At 38.8% G+C, this 27748-nt stretch overlaps 1 protein-coding gene and 3 long non-coding RNA genes across 5 annotated transcripts in view; 1 reads left to right on the top strand and 3 right to left on the bottom strand.

Moving 5' to 3' along the window:
- Positions 1–1222: 1222 nt before the first annotated feature.
- The window catches only part of LOC133874929 (F-box/FBD/LRR-repeat protein At5g53840-like), a 91641-nt gene continuing 65115 nt past the window's right edge, over positions 1223–27748 (bottom strand). The window contains exons 1-5 of one of the 2 annotated variants that reach the window (XM_062312862.1): positions 4811–4986; positions 4569–4619; positions 3597–4451; positions 3348–3494; positions 1223–1739 (exon numbers count right to left, since the gene is read on the bottom strand). In XM_062312862.1, the coding sequence (XP_062168846.1) occupies positions 1440–1739; positions 3348–3494; positions 3597–4451; positions 4569–4589 (1323 nt within the window). In that variant the 5' untranslated portion in view covers positions 4590–4619; positions 4811–4986 and the 3' untranslated portion in view covers positions 1223–1439. Of the gene's footprint in view, positions 1740–3347; positions 3495–3596; positions 4452–4568; positions 4620–4810; positions 4987–27748 lie in introns of those variants that run through there. The other variant, XM_062312863.1, reaches the window with a different exon arrangement.
- On the bottom strand, positions 5905–10307 carry LOC133875800 (uncharacterized). Its single transcript, XR_009901492.1, has 6 exons — positions 10148–10307; positions 8851–8948; positions 8167–8292; positions 7396–7999; positions 7146–7293; positions 5905–6109 (listed from the first exon to the last, which is right to left on the bottom strand). It is a non-coding gene; the product is annotated as an uncharacterized LOC133875800 (long non-coding RNA).
- LOC133875858 (uncharacterized) lies at positions 19465–21336 on the bottom strand. Its single transcript, XR_009901503.1, has 3 exons — positions 21295–21336; positions 20266–20294; positions 19465–19777 (listed from the first exon to the last, which is right to left on the bottom strand). It is a non-coding gene; the product is annotated as an uncharacterized LOC133875858 (long non-coding RNA).
- On the top strand, positions 26133–27641 carry LOC133874821 (uncharacterized). Its single transcript, XR_009901391.1, has 3 exons — positions 26133–26351; positions 27397–27532; positions 27610–27641. It is a non-coding gene; the product is annotated as an uncharacterized LOC133874821 (long non-coding RNA).

The following is a 27748-nucleotide window of genomic DNA, read 5'->3' as shown; positions in this document are numbered from 1 at the left end:
AAAACTACCTATGGTTTGAATTCGTTACCGCCATTTGAACACTCTCCCTCCACTCCTATAGTTTCTAAGGTTTCCACATTCATACTTGGGATGGATGGGTCACATGACTCTCCGAGACAGTCATTCTACACCATCAATTGCAGCGATCGTCAGCTCAAGACAGTGGCCATTGAAATATAAGTATAGGACATCTATTCGGAAATGTGTCTCAAAGGGTTGAAATGATAGATTCGTTATTTAAGCGTGTGTCTGAAATTGCAGATGAAGGCCCTTATTAATTACAGAGCTTTTGATTAACTTCTATAAGAGTTAAGGCCGGAATAGGAAACACCAGCCCTGATCAGATCATTATATTCAGGGATGGTGTCAGCGAGTCACAATTTAACCAAGTTTTGAGAGGCATGCAAATTTCTATCTTTGTGCTCACGCTGGAATGATCGGACCACAAGACCAACACACTACCATGTTCTATTTGATGAGGTTGGCTTTTCTGCAGATGATCCTCAGGAACTTGTGAGTTTGCTTTCTTATGCGTATCAGACAAGTACAACTGTGGTTTATGTATTTCGTATATATATTGGAAATTGATTTATTTTTTAAAGTATATATTTTATATGTAGTACACAACCCTAAACCCTAACCCTACGTATATATATACTATATATAGCACTAAACTATATATGGTTAGTGCTTTAATAATTAATAGTATATATGCATTATGTATGTAAACTCTAACCATACGTATATATGCTATATAAATAGTAAAATCGGGTTAGGGTTCAAACCATAAAATATACCAAAATATGTACGTAGTATTAATTAAAAGTGGTATATATTTTTTAAATGATTTATTTCATATGTAAATTACACATCATTTGGTAACTTCTAGTAAAAAAATAGACATTGAGAAGTATATCACTTACGATATTTTTAATATGTCAAATATATTATTTAAATAATTACACATCAATATATAAATGTATTATATATTTAATATATTAGTAACGTGCCGCATGCAATAGAATGGTCGCTAAAAACGTCACTTGTTGGTCGCTAAAAACGTCACGTGATGGGTTATTTTCTCTCATGTTATTAAAAAATTATAATTTTTTTATAAATTACACTGTTAGTCCCGTGGCCAGTTGACATGTGCCCTTTGGGCCATGTGGATATTGAGCACGTGGCCACGTGCCCTAATAAATTGCAAAACAAACGAAGGTACGTTCCCGATATATATTTCTTGCTATATCAATATTGTTTCACTTTTTAACTTCCAAAATAATTCTAGTGCAAACAAAAACGTGCACTTACACATGACGTTTCAAATATCAGACCAAAGCAAAAGCATAAAAAAAAAAAAAAAAAAAAAAAAAAAAAAATAAAAAAAATGTGTATCTATTGTCAATGAAATTTTATCCACTAACTAAATTATTACTAATTTACAGGACTATTAATTTATCAACTAAAGATAATTCTCTTCCAAGCATCTTCGCACACTCTCGAGCAGCTTGCATTCCCTCTATCTCCTCATACACCAATGGCGATCCAACCATAAGAGGACATCGAGGATCAATTATTACCTTCTCAAGCTCAACAGCATTCTTAACTAAATACTTGACATACTTGACATCAATTGTTCGCCCCACAAATCCAACCATTTCCACCTGTTTGAGGCAATGATGGAGACATTTTGGAGATTTCTGTACTTTTCTTGGACCAGGGGATCCATACATATGTAACTACAATAAGAAATTAGAAAAAAAATGCATCAGATTTTGCTTGTTTAGAAACAAACTACGAACACATACTACAATTATCATCAAGGAGCACAATAATCCCAAAATATGAACCGCGATATGTTCAACCTTTAACAACAGTACTCAAGTATTGGAGCATGCCAATACTTCATGGTGGAATGAGTCTTAAATTTTCTACATAGGATTTGATTAAGCCCAATGATTTTCCCTCCATGTTTATGATGCAGTTTACTACTCTTGCCAACAGATTGCTCTCATAACTTTGTTTCACTTGAACAGGTGAAACTTGCGTAGGAGCTACCTGGTTAAAAGTTAATTAGATCACCACCGATTGATTCTCCGGATACAGTTGCTTGTAAAGAGTTTCAGTTTGTTGGTTTAATAGATTTCTCATTCATTAAAAATAATAATAACACTACGTACCAATCAACGAGAAAAAAGGTTAACTTATCAGAACTATCGAACATGTCGTTACTGCAAAAGAATGACCGCCTCATGTATTAAACCAACTACTACGGAAAAACCAAATCTACACTTGCCTTTCAGCAAAACTGAAAAAACTAAACATGTGATGGAGAAGATAGAAATGGAGTTATTATTATTACTATTTAGGTTTGCTTCGGGTTACAACACTAGCTTTGTTAGGGTGGTTAGACGATGGAGGTAAGAGATGAAGGAAGAAGAAAAAACGAAGAGAGGGGTGCGGACCAACATGGTTAAGGTTTTTTTTGGTTTTGTTTTCTTGCGACCCGATACCTGAACCGATAATACCAAATTATGCCTTTTCAAATCTGGCATCAACTAAAACACCCTACGAAACTGTCCAAAACCTTTCCAGAAGCTGTGAACAGTGCAGTGAAAGATCAGTAAAGGTTTTTATTTGCAAGAGAGAGAGAGAGAGAGAGAGAGAGAGAATCAACAAAGGTACGCAATTACAAAATTTACGAAACACCCTAACTCTACAAACCTTAAAATAAAATAAAAAAGGGCCAAATATCAAATACGAATAAAGAACAGAAGAGTAAAAAAAGTCTATATGGTTTTTAATTTTATTTTTTATTTAAAAAAAAAAATTGACAGTTCAGCATGAAATCAAAAGGATGAACTGAAATCCCACTTCGAAATTGAATCAGAAACCAAGGAGGAATGACCATAACCCATTAAGCCAATCTAATTCCATAAGTCTCTAGGGCATGCATGTAAATCCTCAACATGGCATGATATTCTATTTTTAAATATTTCATGAGGAACCCAGGTACCTGCTGAAAATAGGTAAACTAAAATTTCTGAAGTCGTAATACTCTAAACGTACAAAGAGTACACATTCTTGGTGCAAAACTTAAACAGTTGAATATGCCAAATGTTATGACAGCATTTTTTTTATCCTTATGGCATGGCAATGAACAAACAATGATGTGCTAACAAGGTAAAACTACAAGACGAAACCAATTTAAACACTTGGAATGAAAGCTAAAAGCTTTATGCAGATTTTAATATAAACCAAAGCACCGCAAGCATTACTCTACCATCAACCAACCACCAAATCACACAATTGGATAATTTATGTTGGGAACAAGTATGAACATTTACCTTTAGTGTTAATCTGCACAAGACAGGAGCTGCTTTTAACAGGGAAGTCAGCCAAAGAAGGCTTGCATTACCACTTTTTTCAGTGGCTATCAACTCTAATTGCTTTAGATTACTTAATGTATGAAATTCAAGGAGCTTCATTTTTTTCTGTAAAACGAACCAAGAGTTAGAGCAGAAAACTAAAGTTCCATATTTCAAAAGGAAAACCTATAAAAGAAAAACATAACCAACATAATTTAACATACATACCTCGACCTTCGAAAGATCCAATACAAGCGTCTCTAGCCGCGGAAGATAACTTGAAAACTCGCAGAAGTTATAGATTGAATATTCAAAATAATTGCCCTCCAAAGACATTTCAACAAGGTTGGGTACATACTTGAAAGGCATGGTTATTCTTGGCCCAAAGTAAACGAATGATACTAGATTTTTTGCAGAAATCTCTAGGTTTTCTAACTTTAAGCAATGGGATATTTCTAAGTGCTTCAAGCGGAGCAATGGACCAGCAACTTTCAGATTGACAAGAGTTTCCGAACCTTCCACCCACAGTCGATCAAGAAAGGGGCAGTTGCATATGAAGTACTCCAAAACTTCTCCACTTACATTCAGAAATTTCAAAATGAGGGCCCTAAGGGAATTTGGGCTGGGAATACCGCGAGTCTGGTACAATGATGGAAAAGGGTAAGGATTTATAAGGGAACAATAATCAAAGCTCAACTCAAGCCTTTGAACTCTCTTTTCCATTGCAAAGTTGATCCAATTATCAATATCACGTCTATAATCCTCAGTCAAATCAAAAAAAACTCTAAATTGGTCAATAGCCGGAGTACGATGCAATTCCAGAACACGATTCACCCATTTCACATAATTGGTCCTTGCAATACGGTGTAGTCTCCGGAATCCCCGTGCGCCTATATGATCTTCCAAATAGTATAACCTCTCTTGCCCATCGAAATTCAAATTAGGAACAAAAGTCCAAAGCTTTTGCCATCGGCGAGAAAGGACACTAGTTCTCCCCGCCTCTTTCATTGTTATGAGAGACAGAATGGAAACCAGAACATCATCCGGCATTCCGCTTATCCGATCCTCGACAAATCGAGCTCTCTAACCACCCAATTCAGTTGCAACCATGCAAAAGGCAAATCTCAGTACAAAACACAACCAGATGATTGGAATAGCAAAGGAAAAACAAAAACAAAAAGGAAAAAATTAAGAAATTACCTTTTGTTTTCTGTTCCCCATTTAAGTTAAATTAGCCGAACTATATATAAGCTACAGAAAATTGCCAACAAAGAAAAATATGATAAATTAGCCAATCAAACGGTCTAAAAGTAACGAATATGACACAAGAGGCAGTGGACGAGAATATGAAAGATGCAAAGATACGAGCTTGAGGCTTAAATTTGCGAAATAAACAAAAATAACCAAAACTCTGCCATAATTGTAGTAAGAAGAGTGTGTACCTGCTCAAGGAACAGACTTTTATGATACAAATAAGTTATATAATAAATTATATTACAAAACTGCAAACAAATTTGATGAAAGAAGGGAGTTCAAGTCCCCTCGTTCAGTTGGGTTTACTGAAAGCACTGGAATTGTATGAAGGAAAGGAATTTGGGAATTTGGGAATTAGGGATTGTTTTAGCCCTCTGTACCGGGAAAACGAATTTTATATAAGTATTAAGAGGGCCCGGACCCTTAGCGGTTGGATCGAAATTGGGCCGTTCAGTGTGAGCCCAAGACAACGTAACGGAAGATTAATACTAGGCCTTGGCCTTGTGGAGTAAACGCCGAATACAGCCACACGACTTGGGCTCTGCTTCTCGAATAGGCCTAGGCCCTAGGGGTCCATGTCAATGTATTATATGGGAAACATTGGACTGCTGAAGTAGTGATAATTTTCTTTACTGTATTTTTAGAAGGATAAAACAGGAAAGATTTCCCCAAGAGAGATTCCTTTGGAGATTGGGAGAAGAAAGAAAGAAGTACAGACCTGAGACCCATGACCATGAGGGGTGGCACACGTGTGGTGTGTCTCGGCCTTTTATAGACACCAGAGACAAGTGTCTACTGTCTTGGAGGTTGACTGTGGGCTGTGGGCCGTGGGCCAATTCAGTCCAAATTGTTAAACAATTGATTTTATTATCAGCCCACACCGTTTCAATGAACATATTCATTTTACTTGAAATGAGTGACCAATTCAGAATTTGTTTTGATTTGGATGAGATTTGTAGAGATGACTAGTTGGATGGCACTGCTTGGTTCCCTGAGTATGTATCAGTATAATTGTTAAAAATATAATTTTAATATCATACACATTATATTATAGAATAAATTTAATATCTGGATTATTGAACAAGTATATATCGACGAAAAACACGTGGTAGGTATCACTACGATACTTATCACGTGGTAGGTATCACTACGATACTTAACAATAAAAATTCAATACCATAGATAGAAAAAAAATATATTTATAATAAATTTCATATCTAAATCTAAAACTAATGGCATGTTCATTTGTTTATATATATATATATATATATATATATATATATATAAGTAAATTGATACCATAATATTACAAAAGTGAAAATTGAGTAGACATTGTTAAGGTACATGGTCTCTCAAGGACTTTCAATAGCAAAGTTCAAGATATCTCGCAGTTCAATTCAGACTCATCCACTGCCTCATCCGTGTCTCTGTGTCCCAATCCAACTCCAATTCTATTGATACCATAGCTTTTGCGATGCTCTCTATATCTACGATCCCATCCCATTTTCAATAAAGTAAAAATAGGAGGATTTTGTATTGTGAATGAACATGCATCAAGAAAAATAAAAGAATAATATGAAAAGAAAACATTATTCAATTGTTTTTAGCTCATACTCTAGCCATCAATTTGAAAACAAAATGAAAAACTATGTTTTTCTGCACCAAATATTAGAGGAAAATTGAGATAGACTATCATTTTCTCACATGCTTTATTAAAGTTCCTTCAATGTTATCACCCTTCTTATTTTCTTTTACATGTTATGATGTTTCACTTCTGATATTTTCATAAATAAAGCCGCAATGATACTTTTATTTGCACGAGAGAGAGAGAGAGAGAGAGAGAGAGAGAGAATCAACAAAGGTACGCAATTACAAAATTTACGAAACACCCTAACTCTACAAACCTTAAAATAAAATAAAAAAGGGCCAAATATCATATACGAATAAAGAACAGAAGAGTAAAAAAAGTCTATATGGTTTTTAATTTTATTTTTTATTTAAAAAAAAAAATTGACAGTTCAGCATGAAATCAAAAGGATGAACTGAAATCCCACTTCGAAATTGAATCAGAAACCAAGGAGGAATGACCATAACCCATTAAGCCAATCTAATTCCATAAGTCTCTAGGGCATGCATGTAAATCCTCAACATGGCATGATATTCTATTATTAAATATTTCATGAGGAACCCAGGTACCTGCTGAAAATAGGTAAACTAAAATTTCTGAAGTCGTAATACTCTAAACAAAGAGTACACATTCTTGGTGCAAAACTTAAACAGTTGAATATGCCAAATGTTATGACAGCATTTTTTTTATCCTTATGGCATGGCAATGAACAAACAATGATGTGCTAACAAGGTAAAACTACAAGACGAAACCAATTTAAACACTTGGAATGAAAGCTAAAAGCTTTATGCAGATTTTAATATAAACCAAAGCACCACAAGCATTACTCTACCATCAACCAACCACCAAATCACACAATTGGATAATTTATGTTGGGAACAAGTATGAACATTTACCTTTAGTGTTAATCTGCACAAGACAGGAGCTGCTTTTAACAGGGAAGTCAGCCAAAGAAGGCTTGCATTACCACTTTTTTCAGTGGCTATCAACTCTAATTGCTTTAGATTACTTAATGTATGAAATTCAAGGAGCTTCATTTTTTTTCTGTAAAACGAACCAAGAGTTAGAGCAGAAAACTAAAGTTCCATATTTCAAAAGGAAAACCTATAAAAGAAAAACATAACCAACATAATTTTACATACATACCTCGACCTTCGAAAGATCCAATACAAGCGTCTCTAGCCGTGGAAGATAACTTGAAAACTCGCAGAATTTATAGATTGAATAATAATTGCCCTCCAAAGACATTTCAACAAGGTTGGGTACATACTTAAAAGGCATGGTTATTCTTGGCCCAAAGTATACGAATGATACTAGATTTTTTGCAGAAATCTCTAGGTTTTCTAACTTTAAGCATTGGGATATTTCTAAGTGCTTCAAGCGGAGCAATGGACCAGCAACTTTCAGATTGACAAGAGTTTTCGAACCTTCCACCCACAGTCGTTCAAGAAAGGGGCAGTTGCATATGAAGTACTCCAAAACTTCTCCACTTACATTCAGAAATTTCAAAATGAGGGCCCTAAGGGAATTATTTTCAAAACTACTTTTTTTTCACTTTTTTCTCACAAAAGTCAATACCTTTATTTCACATCAAACTGATTTTCTGCAACTCTATACTTTCTCTTGAATCACTACTAACAATTATTTCTAATCATTGCTAGACATCATATGTGGAAGTGCAAAAAGCTTGGTCACAAGTAACCAAACCTGAAGTAGAGGAGCTCTTTAGGTTGTATAGTGTCATTTCTATCTGCAATAGAATAATCATAATAATACTGTTTCTCCAAAAAATGCTCAACATAATTTGGAAAACTTGATATAACATCCACATGTGAGGGAATATGCATCAAAACTTTAATAGTTCTAATCCAAAAAATTGAGAGACTCAATTCAATAAGTAAAGTTAGAGGTGCATACATCGAAACCACTTTTCTTAGGACACCTGCTGCAGCCAATACAATTCACCCATAGAATGTTACTCACTGTATCAGCATGTGATAGTCATTTGGAGGAGACCCAATCCCAATATTAGCAAAGTACAGCCTACAGAAACCAAGTAAGCTGTATAAGAATAAAAAGGCAACATGACAAATGTTTCCTTTTTTCAGTACTGGGTGATATATATATATATATATGTGTGTGTGTGTGTGTGTGTGTGTGTATGTTTCCTTTTTTCAGTACTGGGTGATATATATATATATCTGTGTGTGTGTGTCCACTGTGAGAGTAAAATACCGTGATAACACACATGGAAATTATGAAGAAAAATAAAAGTCCTAGAACTTCAATATTTGAGTCCCAAAGAGATTTGATCAGTTCAGTCTTAAGTAACTACTTAGCTCAAGTAGGTTGAATTTTCTATTTCTTGTTGCACCAAAACAATAGCAATAATAAGAAAGCCCCGAGGGGAGGGGTTGTTAAAGATGGTGCTGGGAAAGAATGTTTTGGTTCATACTTACACGAGAAAAGGAAAAAAGAAAATTGAAAAGAAAACACCACGAGTTCATAAAAATTGAAAAAGAAAATGTCCAAAGTTTTAAAAGTCTTACTTATATAACACACCAACAATTCCATAACAAGTGGTGACAAATTTAAGTCCACCTGTAATTTCCATCGTGAATCCTCCTTAGCAGGTCAGGTCATAGCATTCAATTTCTAAAGAATGTTTAGCTCAGATCGAGATAGGGATACGCAGCATGCTAACAAAAGAAATGACCATATTAATCAACAGCAAATCAATCATTTTTATAAAAATAAATCTAGGTCAAACAGATATAATCAAACAGGTCCATAAAATGCTAAACCAGCACAAAGACCACTAAAATAATTATTTGTGATATTCTGTATCTGTAAAGAACCTATGCAACATACCAAAGGTATTGGCGTAACAATAATAAAAAAAATTATACAGATATTTAAAGTGCAGATGTCATTCACTGGATCCAATACATTTAAAGCCCTCAAAGAAAACGCTAATGCATAATTGGTATATAAGTCCAAATTCTGCACAAGTTGCTCATGAGCTGAGTGACAAGCATATAAAAAAAGATCCAGGCTTAAATGGAATATTTCAGTAAATGTTTTTGATAAGTAATTTAGTGAAATATTTTATTTACGCGCAAATTACTAATCAAAAAAAAAAAAAAAAAAGTGGTGGAAATAAATCACATTAAATATATTTCTTATTATGCAGAGTGTTGAAACTTTGAAGAATGCTGAAAAGTCGCGGTACTCACACAATTCCCAAAACAAGAAACAAGGTGTTACTTCCCAAACACAAAGTGGAAAGAAAGTTTACAAACTCTAAAAGAAATCATGCATAGTTTGCTGCTACGGAATCAAGACAGACAAGTAGACAGTTTATGATTATCCTACTTGGAAAGGTTTAATTACCATGGCAGCAACCATCTCCACCAAAACTAATGCACACGAAAGACGTATAACCATGCCACATTCCAATTTTTTGAAATAGAAAGAAAATGATAATAGAAGTGATACAGGACATGAGCTCAGCAGTGCATCTAAAAGAACTGCTTTGCAAAATTTTCCCAATAATGACACATTTTAAAAAAAAAACTCTAATCTATCAGATTTTTCAGTTTCAGATTATGCAAGAAAGGTATTATTAAATAAAAAAGAGCCACGAAAAAGTTGCCCTTATTATCTCACAAATGTTCAAGAATCAATCTAAACTTGTTAGAAACTGGAAAAAGCTTTAAAGATGAAACTAACGTCAATCTCTCGCGATGTTTCTCCATATCAAAAGTGTGCAAAAATCGAGTTTCATGCTTTATTCTCACTAAAGAAAAAAGAAGAGGAACTATTTAAAAATATGTACCAAACAGGATTTGTACGTTGTAAAAATTGAGAAAGAGCAAAGGTCTCCTTAATTACTCACAGCATCTTCCATGATTGTACGCCAACCTTGCATGGATGATAAACCATATCTAAGCCGATCAGTTTCACCATCTTCAGAAAATTTTCCGTTATGAGTTTCGTGGATTAAGGGAAATTTGGGGAAAAGAGATACAGAGATGAGAGAGAAGATATTGTTGCAGAGAGGCTGGGAAAAGACAAACAAATACGTAATAAAATCCTTTATCCCTCTTCAAATTGATTGAGTCAGTAAATAAATTAAGGGCAAAATTGTCATCTAAAAGGCTGCAAAAGATGAAGAATGAAAAATCTCTCACTCTGCAAGATAGAAGATGGAAAAGACAAAAATACCCAGCAATTCCTTTGCCAGCCGCCGAAGGGTAAACAGGCGCAAAATAGTAATTTGCCAAATCTAAGGAAATGCTGAAAGACAAATAGAACCCTCTAAAGAAGAAGAACAAAAGAGCATAATCGTAAATCAACATGCGGTTTTTCAAATTTGTAGCCTATAAATAGGCAATTCCTTTTATTATTTCCTCACACGCACTCTTCTTCAGAAATCAGAACAGAGCAAACTCCAAATCAATCAAAATGGCTCGTGGTCGTGGTCCTTACCGCCGTTGGTCTCACCGCGGTTCTTCTCTAGCTGAAGTTGTTCTGTTGAAGGAGGAGATCGAAGAAGCCAGTGAGGAGTCTTCTGATCTGCAATCTGAGATCAAGAAGATGAATAAGCAACTTTCAAAGCTGAAAAAAATCCTTGAAGACAAGAAACATCGCTTGTCCTACGTGAGGAGTCGAGTTTGCCGTCAACTCAGGAAAGCTGCCATTATTGCTGTGAACAATCTGGCAGAGATGGAAGAGGTTACAACCATGAAGAATATGGGAAAGCTTGGTGCTGAGGTGAAGGTGAGGGTGGCTACAAGGGTGAATCGTCTTGAGTACAAGGAGATGGTGGCCAAGGCAAGGGCAAGTGGAATAACGGTGGAGAAGCAGTGGTAAACCTAAATTTCTGTTTGTAAATAAGGTTTAGCAATTTGTTAAACAACTTTATCTCATTGGGATGAAGAGAGATGCGTTGTCAACTTTAGCAATTGGCAAACGTATAGTCAGTTAGCTAGGCCAATTGAGTCATTCACTGTCATTTTCTCGTTGTTTCCTTTCATTTTCTTTCCTTACAAATAATCAGCAATTGCACGCTGCATTTTGCCATACATGCTTTGAATTCTTGAGAATTGAGAGTTGAGAATTGAGAATTTAGCATTGCATTGCAATTAATCACACTCACCTGTTATCCGATACAGAAATTCCATCCTTTATCAATTGGAAATTATAAGATCTTTATTTGTAATAAATACAAATTCTCCATGAGGATATAAAGGAATTGATACAATTAATTAGCTGCTCGGGAGTGCGAAGATGCTTTACAAGAAAATTATCTTTAGGTGATAACTTAGTAATCCTGTAACTTTTTCATTAATGATCAGCAATAATTTAGTTGATAAAATTTCCTTAACAATATGATTTCAAACGATAGAGACATTTTTTTAAAGCTTTTGCTCTGGTCTGATATTTGAAAAGCCATGTACGCGTAAGTCTACAAGAATTTCAACTTCTAATCTTTGGCATATATAGATGGCTAGTAGAAGAATCTTTTGCCTGAAAATAAAATTGAAAAACACGGTAGAAGTTGACAAAAAACAAAATCTCACGATTTAGTTATGGGGATGAAACAGTCTCTCACATCTTTAAAGATTAATGGTAGATTTCAATTCTTGGCCATGAATTTAGCTGAGAAAAGAAAGGTAGATGGTATCAATTAGTCTCCCTCCCTCCCTCCCCATAGTTGTCGGTGCATCACTACTCTTCTCATTTCACACACTACTTTAAGAATCTACACATGATTTTATAGAACCAATATCAGATCCCCCAAGCCCTCACTATATATGAACAATGCCGTTTGATGTTTTCATAAATATCGCCATGTGGCATTTGCAATTCAAAAGTGTAAGTGCTAAAGGGAGTTAGATAAGGTACGAGTGGTTCTCACAATATGATCATAAACTCATAATTTTCTATAGTTGCAAATGGTTGCAAAACTGACGATAATATTCTGTTCCTGTAGCATCAATATGGTTATGATCTTCGGTTTGAGGATCATCGTGCATGTTCATGACTTTCAGCCTCCACTTTTTGAGCAGCATCTATATATTACTCATGGAAGGAGCTTGATCTTTATTTGACACAGTTCTAGCCCTGTCCCTCTTTTTTGGCCCGCTGTCATCCTTGAAACATGCATGATGCAGATCGTTACACGAGTCATCTATACATCCAAACTGCAAATTAAAGAGCACTAAAAATGCTATAAAAGCATATATATATATATATATATATATATATATAACGTTGCTGACTGAAATGGTTTGGACTTATATTGACCAAAGCAGCATCTGTGACAAATCAAATCAAATGAAGTTAATTAAAAAACCCAAAAGGATAAATACATATGTATTGTCATGGTCTGTTGCAAACATCAAATACATTGGCAGTTTATCTTTGCAGTTTGTCCATAACTCATTTTTTTATACACACTTTGTTATCGATCCTTCATTAATTTTCTTATTATGAACTCTGCGTGGATCCCTGCCACATCCACACCTTTGATACTCCCAACAACAAATTATCATTGAAAAGTAGGATATAGGATCACAAACCAATATACAGAGAGAAACCCATTTTCTTTCTTCAACTGGAAAATACAGACTTCAAGAGCATTTTACTTCAAAGGAAAGCAATATATATCCAGCCACCGAGTTAAATGTAGACATATTACATATGTTATTTTGCATCTTAGATTCGTCTGAATTCTAGTGCAGAGAATCAGTTCTTTCTCCCTTCAGATAAGAATAAGATGATGTGGTATCCATGTCTGCATTATCAAAGAAAATAAACAAAATATTCTCAGCCAATCTCATTACAGGGGAACGCTGATGTGAAGGACAGAAATCACACGTTGATTTGAATGGTGCACTGGTAGCTCCAACAGGTGTGTTAAAAGGCAACCTCCTGAAATGGCCCAGCCACCTTACCTCGTGGAAACCATCCAAGATCTCCACCCTTTTTTTCCGAAATGGCCCAGCTCCATCTTAGTCTACCAATTGAAATTTTTCCTCCAAGGCATTTATACCTGCAAAATTTCACCTGAGCCCTTGTATCTCGCCACAAGCTGTGATGCAGGATCCAGATCATCACCTTGTAATGTATCCCACTTACTCTTTGGCTTTCTCTCAACTTTCATATCATCCTCGGTCGAATTTCTTTTGTAACGCACAATAAATAACCGGGGTGCATCCGTCAGGTCTCTCCTCGGTCCACAAGTTCCATAAACAGTTTAGAGCTAAAATTAGAATGGAGGCAGAAGAAGCAAAAACTCTGGATAAAAATCAATTATGCGAGTGGTCAGGGCTTCATACACAACCACAGGACTGGGTTTTGTAAATCTAATAGCCATTTTAAGAAGTCGTAAAATACACTAGTCCACAATTCAACAATGTTTCTATGAAATATGGTAAGGGCAAGAGGCACCTTTAGGTACTTCTCGATCTTTAACTTTAAGTAGCAACCATGTTCTCATTGATATGGAAGATTATTTATGCAAACAGGGACCAAAAAAAAAATCGTCTTATAGTATGTAGAGATGCTAGTTGTTACTACATTTTCACGCCAAAGCTACAAATGCTATAAAAGCATATATATATATATATATTGTAGATACATGAAAAGGTACTACAAACTAAAGCCAAAGCTAAGCTTTAAGCTTAAAGGAAATGAAATTACAATAAACTAGGGCTGGGCAACCCAACAAAAAACTCCTAAGAAAGCAAGTACGCGGTGGCAATGTATCATATAAATGACGCGGTGGCAATGTATCAAATAAATGACGCGGGCCAATTGGTTCTGGGCACAGATGCAAAGAACCCAAGCAAACCAGTAAAAGTGGCTAAAGGTGTATAAAGAGTTTAGAGGACCCAAACACCTGTTTGGTAACAGTTACAAGGAAAACAAAGAAGAACACTAAAAACATATATAAAGCAAAAGCCTAAAAAAAACCACAAGCAAATCAAATTTAAGGAACAACAATCTAAAAGCTAAACCCCAAGGGGATGGCCTGGTGGTAAGGCGCAGGGCTTCTCGGGTGTAATACCCGTGAGGTCACGAGTTCAAATCCATCCAGGTGCAAACAACCTCTTAGGGCCAGCCACCTGTGCGAAGCCTGCGACTCAACGCCTCGTACTCTGAGTGGCTATGGGTATTGGGCCAGGAATTAGTCTAGGGATGCTTAGTTGGGCCTCTACACCAATAAGGCCTCCTGTGTGGGAGTGTGGGAGATATACTGTTCAGTGATAGGCTCCCTAGGATACCTTGATAAAAATAAGGGGAAATTATAGTTTAGCCCCCCAAATTACCACCCGTTTTGCGCTTAGCCCCACAAACTGCCAACACTCCGACTCCGGCCTACCAAACTACCAAAACCTTTGATAAAGGCCCCATTTGGCGAAATATCTCCATTTTACCCCTGCCACGTGTCATTTTTCAATTAAAAAAAAATTAAAAACTAAAAAAACTAAATTTTTATTTTTATTTTTTTTAAAAAGAAAAAAAAGAAAAAAGAAAATATGGGGTGGCTGCTGAGCCACCCCCTTGGGGAGTGGGGTGGCCTGCGAGCCACCCCCAGAGGTGGCCGGCGCCACCTCTGGGGTGGCTCGCAGGCCACCCCGACCTCTGGGGGTGGCCACCCGCCACCCCTAGAGCCCTAGGGGTGGCTTTCGGGCCACCCCAAATGGACTTCGGGGTGGACCGTAAGCCACCCCCAGAGGTGGCCGGCGCCACCTCTAGGGTGGCTCGCAGGCCACCCCGGCCTCTGGGGGTGGCCGTGCGCCACCCCTAGAGCCCTAGGGGTGGCTTTCGGGCCACCCCAAATGGACTTCGGGGTGGCCCGTAAGCCACCCCTAGGGCTCGGGGGTGGCTTGCGAGCCACCCCAAAGGTGGACGGCGCCACCTCTGGGGTGGCTCGCAGGCCACCCCGGCCCCTTGGGGTGGCCGCGCGCCACCCCTAGAGCCCTAGGGGTGGCTTTCGGGCCACCCCAAATGGACTTCGGGGTGGCCCGTAAGCCACCCCTAAGGCTCGGGGGTGGCTTGCGAGCCACCCCAGAGGTGGACGGCGCCACCTCTGGGGTGGCTCGCAGGCCACCCCGGCCCCTTGGGGTGGCCGCGCGCCACCCCTAGAGCCCTAGGGGTGGCTTTCGGGCCACCCCAAATGGACTTCGGGGTGGCCCGTAAGCCACCCCTAGGGCTCGGGGGTGGCCTGCGAGCCACCCCCAGAGGTGGCCGGCACCACCTCTGGGGTGGCTCGTAGGCCACCCCGGCCCCTTGGGGTGGCTCGCAGGCCACCCCACTCCCGCCGAGCCACCCCATATTTTTTTTTTCTTTTTTTTTTTTTTTTAAAAAAATAAAAATAAAAATTTAGTTTTTTTAGTTTTTAATTTTTTTTTTAATTGAAAAATGACACGTGGCAGGGGTAATATGGAGATATTTCGCCAAATGGGGCCTTTATCAAAGGTTTTGGTAGTTTGGTAGGCCGGAGTCGGAGTGTTGGCAGTTTGTGGGGCTAAGCGCAAAACGGGTGGTAATTTGGGGGGCTAAACTATAATTTTCCCTAAAAATAAATAAATAAATAAATAAAATCTGAAAGCTAGCAGGGCGGCGTACATTCGTCGGCGCGTGAGGACCACGCATCGGCGATGTAACCAGAGACACCACAGTAGTCCGACGGCAGCTGTGGAGGGCAAAGAGAGTCGTCGCACGTGGCTTTGCACTGTCCACACGCCGGCACGTGTGAGACACGCACCCGCGAGTAAGATCTACTTGCAGGCGCGTGTTGGACACGCTCCAACGTATGGTGGCCGGACGGGAAAACAGCTGGTGGCAGAGTGGAGAGGAAGAAGCCTAGATCACGGTGGAGGGACTTGTGTGGTGGTAGAGCATCCTGAGGTGGACAGATCTGATTTTGAAAAAATCAAATCTAAGAATTGCAAGAAGGTGGCAAATCTGGAGTCACGGTGGAGGAGAAGCCAAAGGAGATGTTGAAGCGGGATAAATCGCCTGGGGTGATAGATAGGACCTCCAAAGAAGCTGGTTGGGCTTCAGAAAAGGCGAGAAAGGGAAGGGGGAGAAGGAGGCATGGATTTCACTACCTCCTCCTCAGCAACCAGGGGTAGCAGATGAGATGTCTTCAGAGGAGAGAGGGCAAAGTGCGTTCCAAAGGAAAGTTTCTTGGAAACGTCTTCGTTGTTACCACAACAATGTTTCGGTCTACACAAAACTGGAAAAAGCCCAACTCGCACTTCATTCCTAATAAGGTCACTCGTTCTTCTTTCCTTAGCGCCATGTGACATAATCTCCCTAAAAATTTCCACCCACACCCTTATTTTTTTTTTTATCCGGGTTGCATTCTTATTTTTCTCTCTTTCTCTTAGGATTTTATTTTTTGTTAGGACATGGGCTGGCAGTTATGGCCCATATTCAGAAGCCCATCCACACAATGAGTCCTCCGCCTACTAGCGAGTAGTAGGTCGATTTCGGGCCAGGGCCAGGCATCGCTCACTTTAGGAGGAAAAGATGACTACAGTGTAGGAGGCGATAATGGTCGCTGAGAGGAGCAGGCTATCGCCAGTCACCGAGAACATGTTGACGAATCGCTAGTGACCCCAGTTCGCGTAGGGTTCCGTGGTTGTAATTCACTGCTTCTATTCTTCCGCGGGGACATGTTCTTGCATTGTGTCCAGTCCTCCTGCACCTGGAACATCTCATAGTAACCCCACCCTTCCTCATCCTGTATTGATTCCTGGGCTCATCTGGTCCTCACTACTCTCGGCCTCCCAGGTTGTATTCTAACCACTAGTGGGTCTACATGCTTACAATTTGTCTTTGGCCATTGTTCTTCTCCAGGCATAGGATACACGATCGGTTCATATGCTTTTTTAAGCATATCCATAGTATACCAAGCAGAAACATAATCCACAGGTTCAGCACCATCAACCCATATTGCACATATTGCATGTGCACATGGAATACCTGTCATGTCCCATTGTCTACACCTGCAGGTTCTTGTCACTAGGTACACCACATATTGTTTCTGTTTGTTTGTGATTTCAAAGAACCCATCCCCAGCATACACGTCATAGCAATGACCAGCATCATGTGCGAGTTCATCTAACTACGCCTGAATTTTGGGACAAATCCTACCATCCATGTTCATGATGCCTTCCCACTTCTTTTGGTATCTCTTCAGCAATTTTTTTCCTTAACATTTCCAGTAGCAATATTATTGGCAAGTCACGTTGTTTCAAAATCCACGCATTGAAACACTCTGAAAGGTTGTTCACAATTAAATCGCACTTGGAGAAGGTACTGAACCAAGCCCTCGACCACGTACTTGGGTTAATCTTGGACAAGCACTCGTACGCGTCCAGGCTTATACTCTTTAACTCCTCCATTTCTCTAGTCCATTCAGCCTCTGTGTAGGCTGCAGCCGCGGTCCATAGCTTATCCTTCAACGCCAAACCTTTGTGACCTACATCTATGTAATTTGGGTAAAAATGTCTACAACAAATCCGGTGCTCAGCACCGGGAGCTACCACTTCCAAACTCGGGACCAAACCCTGCACAAAGTAAAATTAAAATGTCAACCAATTAAAATGTCATAACTACATTAATTTGTATCATAATAAACATTGATTAAATGAAAGATCAAAAATATATCATAATAAACATCTTTACCTTCTGACGATCAGAAATGAATGTCCATCCCTTTGTGGGAGGAGTGCCAAGGTCCGAAAGCAAAGCTTCTAAAAACCATGTCCAGCTCTCTTTGATTTCTGCTTCCACAACCGCAAATGCCAATGGGTACATCTGGTTGTTTGCATCCCTCGAAATTGCAGCCAATAGTTGGCCCTTATGCGGGCCTTTTAAGAAGCATCCTTCCAAGCCAATGATTGGACGGCAACCAACAAGAAAGCCTCTCTTCAAGGCGGCTAAGGACAAGTACAGCCGCTGAAATTTTGCTGGGATGTAAGGTAAAGGCCTATCTACCTTCATCATTACACAACTGCCAACATTCGTTCTTCTAATTGTCTCCATATAGTCTCATAGTTTGTTTTACTGTTCGTTCATTTTGCCACAGATCTTATCTTTTGCTAGTCTTCTAGCCCAATACAATCTATGCTCTTTCACATCAACACCCCACCTATCTTTCACCTCCTCTACAATTGCTTTTACATGCATGTTGGGTTGTGCCTTGAACTTGTCAATTAACTTGTCTGCAATCCACTTTGATTTCAAAATCGAATTTTTATGTTTCCTCCTGCAGCTGTATATGGGCTGAAATGATCTAACTTCGAAGGATTCCTCATCCTTGCATTGGCACCCATAAATCCTATATTTACAGCTTGTATCCCTGCATACTACTATACACTTAGCACGGTAATTTCTCTTAAACTTTACATCCTTCCCCATATTTACATTAGACTCCCTAACTGCATCTTTAAACACCTGGATCGATGAGAATTTCTAACCAATCACTATTACCCATATCAGTCGTATGAAACTCAGACCGCTTTGTGACATGTTTCCTCCGACTCTGGGAGGCTACCTTGCACTCCTCATCACGTTTGGGAGGAGATGTAAGAATGTCACTACGTGCCATGTCTGAGTTGGCATCATCATCATCAGATCTAATGTTGGAACGGTCGACTGTTGACCTACCACCGTCTTCACCACCCTCTTCACACTCTCCATCCTCGCCACTCTCTTCACCCTCACCACCATCACTATCTTCCCCACTATTTTCCCTCCCCTCCCCATCGATGTCTCCAACATCTCTATTGTCCCCCCCCCCCCCAATAGATGACCTAGGAACATCATTATTCTCAACGAATAGATCTGGTTCATCTACCTCATTCCAATATGGATCATCTCGCTCAATCCTAGAATACCCCCCTCATCATCACCATTATCATCATCATTGTTCTCCTCACCAATGTCAGGTATGGACTCACTAAATGAATTGATGTACAACTCAACAATTGGTAGACCTGAGTGGGCTTGAACCATTTCATGTACTGTAACGACCCGCTTTTTACAAAAAAGCGTAAGTAATTATATATGGATAATTACGTGTCATTAACCATTCAGAGTTGATAAATCTGGCAGCGGAAAAATACGAATATCTTCTTTTTTTTTATTAAATCGATAGGGACAATTCCCTTTCAACACACATAGAGCTTTAATTGAAATACCTCAACTTACATTAAAATAATAATAAAAGGTCTTACAAATAAATACACACAAAAGCAATAACATAAGGGCCACCACGGCTCACGTCCTATATAATAGTAGTCATATTACAAACCATAAAATAAAGCATAAGATGTCTAGAAAGTACATAAAATAAAACCTAATAACGACATGGAAGATAAACTGTTCAGTAAGTCTATCATAAAAAGGGGACTTTAGACAGTCTCATCTATGAAACCAGGATCATCATAAGGCTCCTGATAATCCTGATACTCGTCAGTGTCTGTGCATGCACAATCATCTATGAGAAGGTGGTTATAACCACAATCCCATAGTTCCATAAGTGAGCTAACTGTCATTCAACAACATAATGGTTTATGCATTATTTAAGGAACAGAGATATGACATAATGATGTAGTGATAGTTTTCATGCAAAGTTTAACAGTTTAATATAGTGATTGCACTCCTCTCTTGTAAGGGCCGTTCCCCCGGTCAGCGTCTTTCTCGAGGCCGTTCCCTCTACATTACATTTTAATTAACTTGTTTTCGCACTATCGGAGACCTCCCTCCTCTAGTACTTTGAAAGCCGTCCCAATCAATGTGATTATTATTGTTTCCGGTTTCAGGCACATTTACCATCCTGAACCTTTGGGAGACGTTGCGCCCAATATTAATAGGTTGATTATTAACAGTATGCAATAATCAGTCATGCGCATCCAATAAAAATAAAACATAAACACAACATTATTGAAATCCAGTACTACCCTCAGTAAGTATAAAAATACTTACAGTCCTTTTGTGCTGTCTCAATTCATCATCTGCATTCAAACACATATACATGTGCATACAAGGTCAATATCATTACTTTCTAAAAACTCATGCCTCAATATGAATTCCAAAGTCACATACATACATAAATGGAAGCAATCATCATGACTAGAATCCAATATGTTAATTTTCAAACATTAATACCATAATCCATATTTCCATAAAATACTAAAACTCCAAACAAGACCTAATCATTTCTAGGGAGCATCAATCCAATTATCAAACTAATTAACAAAACATATTAATTCTAACAATTATCATTTATTAAAGAACTCACAATAAAACATCATGCTCAATTTCCATAATTAATTTTATATTAAAGTAAACTAATATTTTTATCATGTTTTTAATTTAGTTATTGAGACTACATAATTATTATAATCTTTATTAACTCCCTAACATTATCTAGACATCGAATCGTCATACTAATAAATTTAATTATAATATATTATATAGGCCTTATAATAGCATTTATAAATAATGATTAAAATATTCTTTCAAAATACTTATTTTCATAAGGATTATTTTATCAATACTTTTAATAAAATAGCTATTATATCACAATTATCTATTTTCAACAATATCATAATAGGTATTATTATATGATATAACTTTTGTTCCTTATTAAATTAGGCAGATCAACATATGTATTTTAAATATATATAATAGCATAGCATGGCATTCATATATATATATAGAATAGCATGGCCTTTGATATATATATATATGGATATATAGTATTATAAGATACATGTATATAGATATATATATATATGTACAGTATTATAAAATGTATATATATGTGCACTGCATAGATATATATATACGTATAGTATCATAAGATATATATATATATATATATATATATATATATATATATATATATATATATATATATATATATATATATATATATATATATATATGTGTGCAATATTCGGTATATAATAGACTTATATGTAAATAAAAATAAGAGGGTTCGGGTCTCACAGTTTCGAGGTCACGATGGATTTCGAGTTCGCGGGTTCCGGTGGTGAGTTACATAGGTCGCATGGGTCTTTAATCTCGGTTCTAGATTCTTCGCTTTGTAGCTGATTTGAGAGATGCTGGATGAACCAATGGTGGCATCTTAGACACTGTTCGTGCGGTGGGTATGCATAGTAAGGTCTACATGTATAAACATATGCCATTCCCATTTGGAAGTATTAGCCTTGGTTCCACTGCTAGTGGGAGATAGGAATATAAGAAAAGCAGGAGTTGGTCTCCTTGACTGCATGCTAAAGAGCAGCCCACTAACAATAGCAGGATTCATTATCTTATGTAATTGCACGGAGGTCCACTTGCTCGGCTTCAGACTAACAATATCCTTAGTGTATTACGTGGTTCCCATCATACATGTGCGGCGCATCCCGAGCTCTCATGGTGTCTTTAAGTGTCTTGTATACTTATAATCCAATTCTTTCTCGTCAGTTTATCGAGCCTCCACGGTTCTTCATCAACTTCTCCATACTTGGAGAAGAACATATGCAGTTTATGAGAATCCAACTCCGTCACGCCACTTCCGGTGTTTATCATTTGCTGGGGCTGGGTTGCATGCACTCAGGGTCGCCGGGATCTGGGTCATTGCTGGGAGGGTCGGCCGAGTTACAGTGGAAGGCCGGCTACGGATTAGGCTAGGTTCGGGTGTCGTGGGTCACTGCTCACAGAGTTCGGCTGGGTCATGGTGTCCGGCGGGTCCTGGGTTCACGCACGCGGGGGTTGCTGGTTCGTCGAGGTCTGAGCTGAATTTGGGTAGGGTCACGTTGCCATGCATGCACTGCTGGCTGGGGTCTGCCGAGGGTCGTCGAGCTGAGCTGCTGCCGAGTTGACGCCGGCGTTCCTGGGTCCTGGGTCCACTGGGTCGGCTTGGCTGGGTATCGGCTCCATGGGTCCGCCAGATGCTCGATCGGTCCACCGGAAGTCACCCCCGGTGCCGTCGGCGTTTCCTGCTTCACTTCCCGCCAGGCCTGGTTCCGTCGGGTTCGAGCTCACGGGTTCATCTGGGTCGTCTGGGTTCGTTGGCTCTGTCGAGTCTGAGCTTCCGGGTTCGGCCTCTCACTTGATCGCTTGGTCTTTCACTGATTGCTTCTCTCCCTCTCTCGATCAATTTCTCTCTTCTCTCGGGTCTGACTCTCCCTCCCTGATTTCTCATATTTTCCCACTTTAATATCTCTCACTCTCACCGTCTCTCACTATCTCACTCTATCTCCTGTAATCTCTCAGAATGCAGATAGAAGGAAAAGAATGAGAAAGAAGGAGAAAGGAGAAGAAAGAAATGAAGGGAAGGCGTCTGATTTGCAGAGGGACAATGCTCTGTTTTATAAGTGCGAGAGTGATGAGTGCAGAAGCTGATGAAGCGTGAGGGTAATGAGTGTAGGAGCTGGAGAGGTTGGTGAGAGTACTGAAATGTTTAGTTTAAGCAGAGTGGAGGGCAACGGCTGAATATTAAAATCTGTTGATGGTGGGAAATTAGATGGTGCAGTTTAATTAAAACGCAGTGGGGGATGAGTTGCAATATAATAATTATACAATTTATTGTACAAATCAAACCCATAGTCTACGAGCTGGCCAAAGCTTCTTTTGGATTAAAAATGATAAACCTGCATCTGTGTGGGGTTTTAAGAATAGTTTTAAGGGAATGAATGCGAGGCTAGCAACGGCTGTTCATTCAGTAATTTTCGGTTATACATTAATTGTCAGTCTTATTAAAAACACAGTTCCCCAAATCAGTCGAAAATATTTATAAAACAATTGAACGTTTATTTTCACATAATAATCATTTTTATTCTTTAACGTTTTTTTTTAAAATATGTTTTAAAATCCGGGGCGTTACATGTACATCAAAGTTCGATGTAATTAATTTCAAGCCATTTCGAAGAGTACTACCTGGCAGTAAGTAGTAAATTAAGTCCCCTGATTTGTACCTGTTAGGGGTAAGATTAACCCTAGAGACACGTGGATCCAGAAACATCTCGGAGCTATGCCTCGGACATTTATTTCAGCCAGCAAAGAAAAGACAACCTAGGTACAAATACATCTCGGAGGTATAACGACGTCTCGGTGCAAATACATCTCGGAGGTATAACGACGTCTCGGTCTTAACACTCCAGGTTGCGGTATGTAGAACATCCCGAGATCTCCTAATCAGAATGGAGCGAGCATATCTCGGGTATTTGTGTCTCGGAATAACATCGCCTCGGAGGTGACATCAATTCAGTGCAATAACATCTCGGCCTTTCATAACCCCGTTATGATGCGGCAATATCCCGAGATCTCCAAGGCAGAACGAACATATCTCGGATATCATCACCTCGGAGTCTGGTTGAAAGTTTGCCGCGGATATCTCAGAATACGATAAGGATATAGTTCCGTAAGATCAGGGAACAAAATCCCATGATTTAAGGACTAAGAAAGAAAAGTAAAAGCCATGATCTATGGAAAAGGAGAAAACAACTCAAAAGTAAAAGCTACTAATGATCAAAGCTATAAAAGCTACTAATGATCAAAGCTATAAAAGCTACTAATGATCATATCTCGATACTCCCCCTAAAGTTGGGGCATGAAGGTCTGTGATGCCCAACTTGCTAAGGAGGCGATGAAAGTGGTCACGGCCCAAAGCTTTAGAAAAAATGTCGGCAAGCTGATTACTAGGGGGAACGAGGCGTGAAGAAATCGAAGAAGGCAGCAAGTCTAGTAAGACCACGAGCCCGGCCTATAAATAAAGATCATTGCACTAGGGACAGGGACAGGGGAAAAATAGAGAAATCTCCAAGAAAGAAGCAAAAGAGAGAAGTTTATCCTTCTTGGTGTACGGCACAAAGTAAAAGAAAGAGAGGTTTTCTCTTCTTGACTTGTCGTACAACAAGACACAAGTGAGGGAAATCTGGGTGTATCGGGGCTTTGGGCTACGAGTGATTTTCCCCCTGTAACTACTTAATAGTGAATTTTCTCTATGTCTCCTACAGTGGATGTACCTCGGATTGAGGGAACCACTTAAATCTTTGTGTCATCTTCTCCCCTATCTTCTCAATTTTTTCACTTCTAAAGGGTCCTGGGAAATAAGACTAATTTCCTGACATAGCGAGTCATCAGGCGACACGTCACCATACCGGAAACTGTACCAACAGTACCCATAACTTTTTGCAATACCCTCAACAACAGAAAATGACAACTTATCATGCTTAATGGTCTCTTTGTACACATTAATATCTCCCCAACATGTGTATTCATGAAACGCCTATCAAAGTGACCTCCATAGTGCACCTAAAAAACAAATGCTCGTCTAGCCATCTTCACAATAAAAGAGAATAAAATAAAGCAATAAGTATATTATATATGTAGGTCTAAATGACTCAACTAGAAAAATAAAAATCCTAAACTATAGCATGTTGAAAAGTAATCATGGCAACTTTACATCAAGAACAATAGCCCCACTAACAGGAGCTAGCCCCTTAGACTCCACGTTTGCTAGGAAAGATTTTAATTAGAAATTAGGATGTTCTGGAAGCCAAGGTACAGACACACAGGACCAAAATTTCCTGCCCCCACAAGCAACAAATTATGAACACCATAGACTTTTTCTTTTTTCTTTTTTTCAAAAGAACATTCATGTACTATAACAATGCATTGGGTTTTATTTAGGGTTTTGTTATAGGACGTGCTACATTATTAAAGGCAACAAGCATCCATTATTAAAATATGCTCATAGCCTAGGGGACCACTAAAGCATCCATACAGTTGGCATTATATTCACTCAATTGGGGGACCAACAAAACAAGCAACCCAAACCAATTGAACAACTGACCAGACAACAAGCAGACAACACAACCCCACCCCAATAATGTCGGCATTATCTTCACTCAATTGTGGGACCAACTAAACAAGCAAACCAATTGAAAATATGGGCTTCCAATAAACTAACAGAAAAAGGTCTTACACCCAATAAAACAAAGTGGGGTTTCAATAAACAAACAAATAACATAAGGCATTATAAAAACAATTGAAGATACTTGGGTTTGGGCAGTCTAAAAAATTCTCAAGGCTCGTGGGTTTGGTAAGACAGAGCAACCCGATGAAAGAGGAGCTTGGAAATCACTCGGCGAGCTTGGAAATCACTCGGTAGCAATATGGGTCTTCAAGTCGGCACCCTCTGAATGGGTCTTCAATTTGGCAGCAAATAACCAGGTCGGTACCCAGAAATTCGGCACCCTCTCGTCTTCAACTCTTGTCGTCACTCAGTAATGGGCAAGAAAACAAGGTCGACACCCATAAATTTCTGCTTCAACTCGGCACCCTTTCGTCTTCAACTCTTGTATTCACTCAGTCCATGGCAATAAAAAACGGTCGACACCCTCCTTCGACATAGTCCGCACAGTTGGCCCCCTCTGAAGCTCTCCACGATCGTAAACCTTAGAAAAAAGACAAAGCCCCCTTTGAAGCTCTCCACGATCGTGAACCCTAGAAAAAAGACAAAGTAAAAAATGCCCAAATCGCATAGGTTATTATGGGAAAAATACAAAAAAGCCCCCCAAACTACCATCGATTCTCCGGATGGCACCCCAAACTACCAAAGCTTGGATTCCGGCCCCCCAAATTACTTGACCCTTGTATTTTGGCCCCATCCGTCAGATTCAGCCGTCTAACTGGACGGAAACCGAGTCACGTGCGAGTCACGTGACTCATTTTTCCAAAAAACCCGAGTTTACCCCCTCCCCCACGGACTGAAATTCTAATACTTGGCTCTGTTGTCTTGTCTTTTTTTTCCCAAAATTTTCGCAATATAGGAGAGAGGAGAGGAGGTCACACGCACGGGTTAGGGCTCAGATACATCGCAGGTCCCAGATCGAACTTGCGGTAGCAGCTAGTGATCGAACTCGGCTTTCGGGTGTTTCCCGTCGTTCCAGCATCCGTTTTCTCCACCGCCGACAAAGCCAGACGAGCTCGGCTTACCAGCATCCGGTTGCTCCTCCGCTGACAAATCCAGCAACCGTATTTGCCCCAGATCCCCAGTAAGCCATTCAATCTTGTTTTTGTTCTGTAAAAGTGGGTTTAATCGAATGAAATTTTGAGCAACCATGTGCTTAGTGGGTGCTTGTTGAAATGCCTAAATGGATTTTTTTTTTTTTTTTTTTTTTTTTTCTGTTTGTTGGCTTGAATTTATGTGCTTGAAAATGAAGGGGTAGTTAACTGAAATTTAGAGCAAACCATGTGCTTAAATGGTATATTTTGCAATTTTTTTTTTTGCTTGAATTTGTGAACTACCGAGTTGGTACATTTAGGCTTTGTGGTATATTGGTTTTTTTTTTTGTTTTTTTTAGCTTGAATTTGTGAACTACCGAGTTGGTATATTTAGGCTTTGTGGTATATTGGTTTTTTTTTTTGTTTTTTTTTTTTGCTTGAATTTGTGAACTACAGAGTTGAATTTGAATTTATTACTAAGTAATGATAGAGAGGGAGATGATGTAGAAATGTTTGTACCTATGAAGTCTATGAGGAGGCGGCCATCTGAGTCCCTTTCAGCTTGTTTATGAAAGAATCCCTCACCATATGGCGCGCGAATGGGGTCAAAAGCCTTTCAGCACCTCACCTCCAGCACCCAGAACACATAAAACCAAGAACCCACTTACCAATGCTCTCCTAAACTCCATTCTTAGTTCAGTCCAACTGTAGCTCATGCTAGACCACTCTCATTTATAGGGACCAATAACCAGAGGCCTGGCTTAGTTAAGGACAGGGTTTACTATTATCCACCTACTTATCTTCTAGATATGGGACATAATGAAGCAGACTAAGCCAGGCCTCTTTAAATACACTGACTTTAGCACTGACTTTACCTCTTTAATTTGTCATCTTTTAGCAGTTAAATTTGATCTGTTCAACAGGGTTGACCAACTTGTCCTTGCCCAACAAATGTTCAAACACTTCGAATACACTATGAACTACTCTGTTAAGTGCAGTAAAACATTCCTATTGCAAGCCATTTGTCGGTATGTTATAGAATTTTATTATGAGTGATATAAGATTTGATTGATTGTCATGTGCTTTATAATGTAGGTACGCGTAAATGTCTACAACGAGTGACTTATCAAGTGGTCCGCCATTATGTAAATGTGGAGTACCTGCACGACTGAGGTACTCTTGGACCTCGTCCAATCCCAGCAGGAAGTGGTACGGATGTATTAACTATAAGGTAATTTCTTTCTGAAAGTAGCTTTGTGTTATATTTCATCGTTAGTAGTTTATGCATTTTTTGATTTTTTATTGCAGAAAGCCGGCGATTGTGATTATTTTGTTTGGGCTGATAATAAAATGACCGCATACGATGAGGGATTAATGAAATATTTGAAAGGAATGGAGGAGAGAAGGCTTTCTGAGAAGGACAGAGTCGATGATTTGATTGATAAAA

Source organism: Alnus glutinosa, chromosome 8 (assembly GCF_958979055.1).
Source record: "Alnus glutinosa chromosome 8, dhAlnGlut1.1, whole genome shotgun sequence".
NCBI classification, from domain to species: domain Eukaryota; kingdom Viridiplantae; phylum Streptophyta; class Magnoliopsida; order Fagales; family Betulaceae; genus Alnus; species Alnus glutinosa.
The sequence above is the reverse complement of the archived record's forward strand: the minus strand, read 5'-3'. Positions and strand labels throughout refer to the sequence as shown.